Raw genomic sequence first — 12,003 nt, forward strand, 5'->3', positions numbered from 1 at the left:
TGATCTTCAATTGAAATAGCCAAACGCCTATCTTGAAGGGACACATTCAATATTTTCTAAATGTACCTGATTATAAATATGTTTGTTAATTTGTAACAGCTCAATTGTCTGCAAGTTATATAAACGTGGCACTATAATGTCCTTTATGTTTTAAGACCCTTAAACACAACATTCTTTTCTGGAATGGCTAAACTGTTAATGAAAATCAAGTACTGAGATAATGAGCTTTAAAGTTTGATTCCATCTCTATGGTATACATCTTTGACATGGGTTTATTTAGTCAATATTTAACATTTTCACAGAATGTTCTTTCAATTATGTAGGATTGTTTTATGTATAAAGGGTTAATAAAATATCTTTAGTTGAGTTAAAATATAGTTTAAAACACTCAATTTGCCGTCTATAATGATTTATAATAAAAAGTTGTTTTCTACAATTTCAAGGGAGATCAACCCTTTTCATTTTTGAGTGGTATCTGAATATTAATAAAATATTAATATTGTTATGAATGTTAGTGACAATCTTTATTTTCCCCTACAGAGGCGTGCTTGGCCTAGGCAAACTTCACAAAACTCCCTTGACGTAATATTTAGGTATGGAGAACTGCCATTTTCTGGACCAATACATATATACAATTTAAAATGTACATTTTAACAAAGATAAAATGTTTATTCACAGATATCCATGTTGGCTTTGAAAGGCGGGACAGACACCAGAGACGCTGTGTGGAGAATGATGAGAGCACCGATCGCAAACTCTTTTGCCAAGAACTTGAATATGAGAGGGATTAATGGAAAGATGGGTTTTAAAAGCTTGCAGTTACGGTCCATCATTTTTGGTTAGTGTGCAGCATGAGTAGTGATCTGATTTATGTAATTAAAATTGCACATTAGAAAAACGAGGCTAAGCTTTTTTAAGGCTCATTGTCTATACATTTCAATAACCCTTTAAAATTGTTATTGTAAAACAACATGTGACCCTGCCTTTGAAAACCCAGCAGAAGTTGTTTTCTACTTAAAATCATAACATAATGTACATAACATTATGTGAAAATATAATTGTTGATACATTTAATATTGACTGACTAAGGCCATGTCAAAGATCTAAATCATATTGAAATGAATACCTGAAAACAAACTGATGCTCATTCTCTCAGAATTAGATTTCACAGAAAGGGGCAGAAATTGTAATGGAGATTTAAAATGTTAGTTGTCCATACTTTAAGGGATACTCCACCCAAAAATGTAAATTATGTCTGAATTACTCACCCTCTAGTTGTTTCAAACATGTGTTATGTTGTTTGTAAATTTTAATTTGGTCTCTCTTTGGTTTATAACGTTTTCATTTATTCTGTCTTTGGTTTAATTTTTCAAGTCTTAAGTTATTATTGTTCATTTCAAGTCTAAAAGTTTCCGTTTGACATAAAATATATTTTTAAACAAATTTGTATTCAACACAATGAATGTGTTCACTTTATATGTTACATAAAAATGTTTATTAAAAACATAATTCAGTTCTTGGAAGTTATTTGTTCACATGATTTTGGCCAAAGTGGGCTGAGGTATGGCAAAATTGTGGGCTTTCGGGTTAAAGCTGGCATTGATCTGGTTTACTTTTGGCTATGATACGGCACCCAGAAATAAATCCAGTTCAGGGCCACTTATGGCTTATTAATTGGCTGAGGCTCGGACCAGTTGCGGCCCATATCTGGTCGTGGTCTGTAATTTGGATCTGGGCCACCCTAGGGCCGTCATTCATTGTTGTATGTGGGCCGAGGGAAAGGGATTAGTGTGGGCCGGAGCTGGGCCGACACAAAATTGTTATGTGGGCTATTGCTCCCTGAACTCTCTGTAAGTTTGGATAAAAGTGTCTGTTAAATGGCTAAAAGACTAAATGTAAAAGGTTTGGTTTGATAAAAGGAGTTAAAATAAGGTTGTAGCGCAGAGGTATAAAGGGAAATGAGTTTAAAATGAGGAAGAGCACTTTTCTCACACTTAATCCATAAGGGATACTTTAACTGGCCATTCATCGTAAAGGTCAAACCCCCATCAAGCCCTCAGAATGAAGTAGTTCCGCGGGTGTTTTTTAAAGGGACGAGGGAGGTCACGCCCTCTGATCAATGGAAAGGCACAATGACGCGTGCCGGGTGACTGCAGGGTGACAGACGGGCGGCGTCGCGCCTCACGTCACAGTGACCATGTGACGCAGCACATGTGTGGCCTGACGTTTGGCGAGCACTTTAATAACGTTATGACATTGTGACACTGATCAGACAATACGAATAAACATGCTATTCAAATACAGAAGCACGTGACTTAAGGAAACACATACGGATGAGAAAAAAAGTGCAACAGAAAAATGTATCCAAAGTTCAAGCAGCGGGAATTGTATCCTATCTTCGGACTTTAGTACGAGCCATCCCATAATGGACAGAGAGAGATCATATCATGTTTGTGGTGCAGACAGAGCGCAGTTGTATTGCAGACAGTCTGCGTGGCTGCAGGGCACTGGAGAGGAAGATAATGATGATGATGATGATGGCTCGCTATTGTTTGTGGATTCCCCACTGGCGCCGGGTGAGCTCATGAAGATCTGCTGGTGTCACACATTCTCATAGGACGTCGGCCTTTTTTTCTATACTAAAACAACAACAGCCATCAATTCAATTTCTTCCTTTATGTTTTCTTTATTTGTTTATTCGTGTTCGTTCGAATCTTTTAAAGTTGATGGGTTGATTTTCTTTACAGATTCTATACAGCAACGTTTCACATTCTCCCTGTGCTTCCATCATATCTCCAAAAATCTGTTTAACATAAACAACAGCGGTAGCAGTGAAAAGCATCACACATCTTCAGGTAGTAGTCTGGAATTCAGTTTTAGTAGTAGTCTCGTGGCTTTAAATTGTGATTTCACATTTTAGATTATATTACATCTTTTGCCCAGCATATCAAAATATAAGTTAAGACAACATGATGTTTTTGTTTGTTTTTCAACAGACTTTTACTGTACTAAATTGTGTCAGGCGTATTTCACTGGTTTTCTGCAAACTGGACATTGAAACAAGCGTGTGAGCTGATGTTTCAGAGAACGTCCGAGACAGATTAATGAACTGCTGGCAGGTCTGACATGAGCTGTATGTGACGTGACCACAGGAAAACCACTCTTTAAATGAGGTCAGAGGTCAGACGGATAGGCTGGTGACAATAAAACAGATCATGTAGAGAAAAGTTTAAGTGGACGTTCTTTGGACTCATGTTTGCCGTCATGTCAGTATTAGAAATATTTTGTTTCTATCATATTATCATCAATAAAAATAACAATGTTTCAACATCTGAATGCACCAAAAGCATTGAATACACACAACATTTTCAAACAGTATTGAGCAGAAACATATTTATTTCTGATTGCTATCAATGTGTTTACTTGAATGCAACACTAAATGTTTTCTCAGACCTTCAATTATTTTATTAGGGTGAATTGTCCTCAAACAGATGAGAGGTTTGATGGAGAGACTGCAGTAAAAGGGAAGTGTGCTAACAACAGGGAAGTACACACCGCAGTCAATGTCGTCTTGTCTAGCGTTGAACACAAACAGACATAAACGCCCTCCCGCGCTCCATCGCCCCAGATGGGATGCCATATGCTGGGCTCTATCTGCCGGCTGCCTCTCTCTCTCTCTCTCTCTCTCTCTCTCTCTCTCTCTGTCAATGAAAGGTATCGTAAAGACAAAACTTCTGAGAGTCGGTTGACCTCTAGACCTCAGTTTTATGAGTCTTATATGACATTGAATTGCTCTGTAAAACCAAGCCGTATATTCGAGTCATTCAGAAAAGAATGTTGCCGACAAGAGCTCAGTGATGCATCTCGAAAAAAAAGACACCCTGTTAGATCAAGAAGAAGAAGCAGAAAGACGTTGAAAGTTGAGCCCGTGTTTAAAATGATAAATAATTTTAATCTGATCATTCCCTTAACAAACAACATTTACTGCATTAGTAAACTCGCTGTCTGAATGAAAATGTTCTGCTCTCAGACGATGACAGGATAGTGAAGGTTCCTGTGTGACGGCACCTTTAATGTTTCTTTGTCAAACTGTGCCAAATGCCAATAGCATCACCGTCGCCATGGTGATGCCCCAGCCGTGTCGGAGTGGGTGGGGATTTTAGACTGACCCAGACAAATGACCTGCTGTCGGCTGTCTCCAACGCACGTATCGGGAAATACCCAGAGGAACAGAGACACAAAGACACACGCAGAGACATTTGTTCACAAATCTATTAATATGAACGTGTAAAACTATCCACAATGTAAACAGCAAGTAACAAGTAAACAATCCATTAAACGAATCGTTTCTAAATCATTATACAAAAAAAGGAGATGTTTGTTTTTGTAGTCAACATGCAAATCGATCACAAACAACACAGAAATGATTAAACATGACATGTTTACAATGTCTCTCATTTTTAAAAACTTAATTTCTTTTGAGCATGGAATCAAATTGTAGGAATTTGTGACATCAATGTTCTCCGTTCAATGTTTCATTTAAATCATTATAATGATAAACAATTTGCAGAACATTTCTATTCTGTTTATTGAAGGGTTTCACCAGAACAGGTGTACAGTGTGAAACAATGCAGTGCAACCAATTATAAAGGTAACAATGCTTTCCTCATGAAATATTCATCTGTGTAGGACAGTTGATACTCTGACTGACCGTATACATTTGTTCGTATTCCTATACATCACTATACAGTCGAACAGGAACCCAAGATTACAAATGACCCCGATTAACAATTCCAAGTGAAAAACCCACGAGCAGGAAACGTCCAGATCTACACATCCATACAAATGCAGCGGGTGCAATAAAATACATCACTTTCTTGTTTCTTGTGTCCGATAATAAAAATTCATCTTATTAAAGAACAAGATGTCACGGTCTGCTGGGAATATGATACTCGCAATCCCACCGTACATATCACCTGAAAGACGGAGCCAGGAATAAAGAAAGTGCAAATAATCTCACACAGTGAAACCTTCAGCATCTTTTTCAGCCATTTTTAGGATTGTATAACTGGTTTTATATTCTATAAAGAGCCATCACTTCTCTATTCATCGGGTATTATTGCTTCAGGTTTGGGCATTTTAATTCGCAGGAAACCTAAAAGATTTGTCGTCTCCCGAAAACACTGTCATTTTTTTGTCACATCCATAATGCATGTTTGCTTGTCTTTTTTAAAATAGAAAACCTGTCCATAGACTGATATTTCTCTGAGGTTTAGACTGTATCAACAAGGGTCTGGTAAAATATGAACAAGATGGTTCAATATATTCGTAACAAATACATTATCTTAGCGTATTGATGTCACATCCTAATATAAAATGTCACATCCATAATTATCTAAATAAACACAATAAAGGCTCTATTAAGGGTTCTTTACAGCAATGCCATAGGAGAATCAGAACCATACAATCTCACCTTTTTAAAGACTGAAGTACCTTTTACTTTCTTTCATGTTACTGAAGATGTTAAAGGCTTCTTTATTAAATCCTATACGTTGAGAAAAAGTCTTAAGAAAAGTTTTAGTTTAATCTTTAAATGAATGAGAATAACGGATGTTTGATATTTCAAAGAACAGTTCTTTGGGACGTAGAAATGAGCTTTTCTAATGATGACCGAAGTCACATGGACCTACTGAAGACTGGCAAAGAGGGTTATTTTCTTATTCTGTTGAACTTATGACGTATCGCGTATTGCTCCCCGAACTCTTTGTAAGTCGCTTTGGATAAAAGCATCTGCTAAATGACTAAATGTACTTGCTTTTTGTGTTTGTTTATATCATTAAACCCTATGAGGAATAACACTGATACTTGCCTCAACAAACACCAGCTCCTAATAATAAAATAACTCAAATAAAGAGAACTTGATCAAATGAAAGACATTTCGAAACCTTAAACACACACATGCATTTGAAGAACGCACATTTTTCTAATGGAAATTCTTCTTTCGCCGTGACCTACAATTACAGTAAACGTCGACTTCCCGAACATTCCTGCCGGGTTATACTAGAACCTCAAGAGAGAAACCGGAGCTTTTATCTCTTAAACGACTCATTTTAATGTCAACAGACAATCAGAAAGAAAAACAAATAAAACAAACTCTCAAGAAAGAGTCATTTATTGCTTCACGTTCCGATAGAAGAGAAAACATTCATGCGTGTGAGTGCAGCGTGAGTCATCAATATTGCTTTTTCAGAAGAGAAAGTCTGTCAATGTCAAATGAAAAACATCTAATATCATGCATAACACATGAACTGTTGTGAACTTTTAGAAGCATATTAAAGTACTGATAATATTATGGTGTTCAGGTTATTATAGCTTAATATTCACACCTACACACTGAACAATCACACAAAAATATCAGCTTCTGGTAAGCAACGAATTTTTCAAAAATTACCTGTTTGCAAAATTGTCATCAGTAGGTCTTTTATTCTGAAACTGGACAGAATTGAACTGAAAGGGCCAATAATATCGTCTATACCGGTATATTGTGAAAGGTGATGACATCATTTCAAACATGTCTTACGGTATACACACTTTCTTTCTTTTGGTGTAAACCTTTAAAGATGAGGTAACGCGCAGTTTCTGCAAATCTCATATCAATCTTGAGGAGCTTTATAGTAGTATTGCATACGTGGTATCTTTGAAGAGTATTTACTTTGTTCAAATTTATAAAAGAGAGATACCTGTTTGATTATTTCTGGAAGACGACCAGCTGCTGGCGGCGGGCAGGGGGACGGATCTGAAGCAAGAGCACACAACACATCATCGCATGAATCCCTTTGTTGTTTATATTACGCACGTACGTGGCCACTGCCAACAAAACACAGACGTGTGACTTAGTTTCACTTACCGCGTGCGGTTCATGTCCGCCATGTTTTAGAGCTGCGACCACCCCATCTATCAGTTTCAAAAGATCTCCAAAACCAGTTTTAGATCATATCCACCCGTTATATAACATCCATCACCCAAATGCAGTGAACAAACACAGCTCAACTCCCGTCAGCTGAGTGAAGCGTCTTTGATGGGCGAACTCTTTCATACGCTGGCTGGACGACGCGTGGACTTCTCTGGGAGAACTGTCCAATAAGGGACTAAGAACCTTCGTTACGAAACAGGAATCCACGTTTGAAAAAAACACCCAAAACCTGTGGAGGAGTGAATCGAGCAGAGAAATACCACGTCATATGTTCAAATAGTTTTTTTGACAAGTGGACCTTGAGAAGCACGTTTAACAGTGTAAAGAAGTCTGAATGCATGAAATACCAACTTTGAGTCACCTTAAAAATCATAACCAAGAACAACAAAATGTCCAATATTATGATTATAATAGTTTTTATTGGTTGTATTTCACATTAGAGAAACGCATAGATGTGTTGAAAATGAAAACTGCCATGAATTACTCACTCGCTATTTTTTCTAAATCTGAACAGATTTCCTTGTTTTGATGAACACAGATATTTGGACGAATGCTTAAACCAAACAGATCTTGGACCCATTGACTCCCACAGTGGGAAAATTTGAAGAAAAGTGTCAAAAGTGCCGCAGAACTGTTTGCTGTCCTCCATTCTTCAAAATATCTTCTTTTGTGTTCAACAGAACAAATCATATTATAAAGTATTTCTTTCCTACTATGGTAGTCAATGGGGTCCAAGATCTGTTTGCTAACAAGCGTTCTTCCAAATATCTTTCTCCGTGTTCCTCAGAACAAAGACATCTATACAGATTTAGACTCAAAGGTGAGTAAACGATGACAGAATGTTTTTTGGGTGATCTGTCACTTTAAAGTCTGTGAATGATTCTGAATAATGATCCAGTTTCGCCAACCTGAGAGAACTTGATCAAAACAGATGTGAAACTGAAAGATGACCTCTGGTGAGTTTGTGCTGTGTAACAGGGATGTCATGAAGTAACAGAGTGGATGAGTAAAGCCTTCACTCCATTCAATTTCAACTTTCATTGCCTGACTTTAAAATAAAGAGCAAAAACCAATGAATACAAAAAAGGGTTTCTAAAAGAATAAATGGTAATCCTACAAACAAATATCTTCTGTTTATACAATAATGTACATGCAAATAACCAAATTTATATATATATACATAAATCAGACACTCGGCTGCATTTACATGTGAAAGATGCTTATATTTTATTACACAAGTATCTAAATGTGTTCATATTATTTCGAACCTAATTTAAATATTTCCCAACTGGAAAGACAAACGGCAAAACATCAATAAACAAAATCAATTTATAAAAAAATGGTTTGGTTTATCTTTCCTCATATGGAGTTTGTATACGGGTCATATTTGAGCAAAATAACAAAATGTAGTGACAATAAATAAATTAATTTAAAACAGCAAAGCGTCCTATAAAACAACCCAAAACATATATGTATTCATCCCCTGACTATATGACTTCGTGATATGTGATCAATCTGTGCATAATATGCAACAAACATCTTAATGGGGTTCAACGTCTTTGCAAAGCAAAAAAACGGAACATTCAGACTCACATTCTGAGTCACGTTGACCAGCAGTTAACTGAAAAAGATTTGGTTACAATTTCCTCTCCGAACACAAAAACAGAAATGATGATGAACATCAGTATAAACAAACCGATTCATAAGACATACGCACATTTGTACCATTCCCACAATTCAGTGCAGCCAGTGTTGGGGTGATCACTTGTCCTGTATGACACGGACGGAAGCCTGTGAGCCCCACATTAACACACAGAAGGGACCAAAACAACTCACGATGGAGGCACTTCATCGTCCGACACACACGCACACAGACTGAAAAGTCTTATCGCTCTATACACAGAGAATTTATGGCTCAGTTTATTGTGAGTCCATGCTGAACAGCTCAATGCCCTGAGAGTTCCAGTAGAGACCAACACCAGAGTTAAAGACCAGCGACCAGACGTATGGGATGAAGAAATCCTCCGGCTGTTCTTCCTCCACGTATTTGAACTTCAGCTCTGGAAACTTCTGTAAGAGAGACACAAACACACGCTTTGTAAGAAATCACATGGTGATCTGGGACACTAGATTCTGGGAATATTTATATGAATATATTCTATAATATGAACTTCATTTCTGTATTTCTGTTGGTGTTGTGGCTCTTTAAAAGTGTTGACAAACAGATGAAGAGGGGGGAAATGAAAAGTGTGAGGTGATGCGTTGAGCGGCGAGGTCATCTGTCAGCTGTGGGATCTCGTGTCAGGGGCAGCGCTTCGAGTTTTGACGCAGGTGTAATTTCACACACCTGTGAGGTAAATAAACTTGACTTTGATCGATTGTATGACACGCAGCAAGACCTCAGACGCTTCTCTTCGTGTTTGAACACAAGTCTCTTAACCTCTGGGAAAACAATACGTGTGGATTTGAACCTGAGACGGCCGTGAGCGGATCACAGAGAGGACGTGAGGTGTTATCTAACAACAGGCGTATAGAATTTACCGCTCTGAGATGTGACTTTCTCAGCGGATGTTTTGGTTTTGTTTATTAAACCAGGTTGCGCTTCCATAGCTCAAGACATCCGTCTCAGTTGTGTTTCTAATTCAATTGCTCAGAGGGAATAAAAATGGTGGAGAGTATGGAAGTGTAAATGAACTGTAGATTGTAGACGTGAAATAAGTTTCACGAGAAACGTTACTGAGATAACATATCAAGATCTTCCATAATATTGACGTTTGATTGCAGACGTGACAAATGTGAGCTCAGTTTGACACATTGTCGTCGCCTCTTCTCAAACTCTAATGCCAGACACATTCATCAGATTTCGGACTCTTTATCTCGGGAGAAATATCCGAGACGCAAAAGTTTCCATTCGCTCTCCATTTTGATGTCTAGAAGAAATAACTGAGCAGCTGGAGCCGCCTCACAATACCCTTCACACACACAACACACGATCAACCAAAACTAGCAGCTGGGAGACGATGGCCGTTCTACGGACGGTGACCCGACCCGAGCCCACGTTCAGGTGAGTGGCAGGTAAGCTGGCCATCAGTATGAATAATTCACGCTGGTCCTCTCATATTCCCCGCCGCTCTCATTGTGTGAGACAGAGGCCGTATTGAAGCGCCTTCATATCTGACTCCACAGAAAGGGCTCAAAGCTTGGCTGGACTCTCTGACTCCGGGTCCGCTGGCTCGGCTACACTGACGCTCTATTCACCAGCCCCGAAGGTCCGTCTGACGCTTTCACAGCTGCGGAGCAAACGGAGCCGTCCCGTCACGCGGGGGAGGACACGGAGCGTCTCGCGTAACCAGCGCGGGGCGGTCCAAAGGTTTCAGAGCGGCTGATGGAGGAACACAGGGGAGGTTGAATCCAATGTGATATTCTCACGCCTCAATTACACAAGTAGAGCAGAAACAAACACCACATTACATTATGTACAATGAAGAAAACCAACACTTATGTCAGTCAGATGTTGACCGTCTATTATTTTCTATTTCTCTAGAATGTTTATTATATGGCAGCATGGTTCTTCATTTTGTTTTACAACATTATTTTAGCCATGTTTCCAAAATACTAATCTTATTCAAATCGTATGTATGAAATATCGCTTATTGCTTCACGAACTCCTTGTAAGTCGCTTTGGATAAAAGCGTCTGCTTAATGACTAAATGTAAATCTTTTACTGTACGTTTTGGCAAAAGGTTTACAGAAAACACATTTCAGCAGTGTACTGTGGACGTAAGAAAAAAGCAACACAGAAACAATGAACTGAAATTATGCAAGACTGGAAAATTATCAAATGAATGGTATGAAGAAACCCCCCCAAAAATATAGCTGCAAGCAGCAATCTCGGGTTCGAGCGATTTAAGGCGTTCGTCTAAAGCAGCTTTGCATTCGTCGAGTAGGCTCAGGACTCGCATCCTAACACATCCAAGTGGATGATACCACCAACGCCTGAAGATTGACAGTCTCTATGAACCGTTGCTGACTGTATCTATGCATGATTTCACACATATAGTACACTTGAGGAGAATCAGCTTTTCAGGTCCATTTAAGAAATGACCCCGTCTAAATGCCTAAATGCATTGAGCTGCTGCCATGTGTCTGGCTGAGTAGCAATTTGGGTTTACATGCAATACAGCATCTTACAACCAGCCAGACATGTTCTATATTTATAAATGTGTAAATATGGAGCAACGTTTAATGTATAGTGCATTATATGTCTAACACTGTGTTCCTGTGAGACAGGAAACATATCCCTTGTCCGATCACAGTCATGTTTTGGATGCTTGTTTAGTGTAACATGATGTATGATTTTACTTAATGGCATGCAATTGGATTATTTGTTAAGGAGTAGCGAGCTTTCAGGTACACTGTTCACGTTAATATAATAAAGGATCACGCAGAGGAAAAAAATGAACATGTTTTTGATAGTTATTGATCTAGAAAGTCCAGAGAATTTTACTGTGGTGGAAATTTTTAAATTGCTTGGAAAACCTGGGACAAGTTCGCAAAAGTAGGTTCTTAACATCATTGTTAACATTTCTCATTCACTTAGTTCACATTTAAATGCCGGTTTGAATGAGTCGAGCATGAGTAGGAAAATAAAGGTGATTCTGGGTTGACCGGACAGGTATCAGTCAGAAGCTATGAAGCCACGGCGGGGGTCTCTCAACTCTCAAATGTTCTGTTAACTGAAGTCAAACTGTGTGTTTTCCTCAAACACTCGTACTCGTCCCCCCGTGGGCCCCAGTGTTTCCTGGGAAGAGAAGGGCCAGACAGTGGCCGGGCAGAATTGGCTCATGGTTGGCTGGGCTCCAAGGTCGCCCCGACACACACACACACACACACACACACACACACATTAAACCAGTCTATCTTTTTACACACACACACACAAGTATGCAAACATGATGCGAGTGTGTGTAGGTGTCTATGAATGATGTGTGTGTGTGAAGTCAGTGCTGTAACTCTTTCATAATATTCTT

The 12,003-nt window shown here is 38.6% G+C and overlaps 1 protein-coding gene across 1 annotated transcript in view; it reads right to left on the bottom strand.

Moving 5' to 3' along the window:
- Positions 1-7,373: 7,373 nt before the first annotated feature.
- dym (dymeclin) overlaps positions 7,374-12,003 on the bottom strand; it is a 40,398-nt gene continuing 35,768 nt past the window's right edge. The window contains exon 17 of the mRNA XM_079486993.1: positions 7,374-9,043. Coding sequence (XP_079343119.1) covers positions 8,894-9,043 — 150 coding nt within the window. The 3' untranslated portion in view covers positions 7,374-8,893. The remainder of the gene's footprint in view (positions 9,044-12,003) is intronic.

The sequence above is a fragment of the Barbatula barbatula genome, assembly GCF_947034865.1.
Source record: "Barbatula barbatula genome assembly, chromosome: 22".
NCBI lineage: Eukaryota > Metazoa > Chordata > Actinopteri > Cypriniformes > Nemacheilidae > Barbatula > Barbatula barbatula.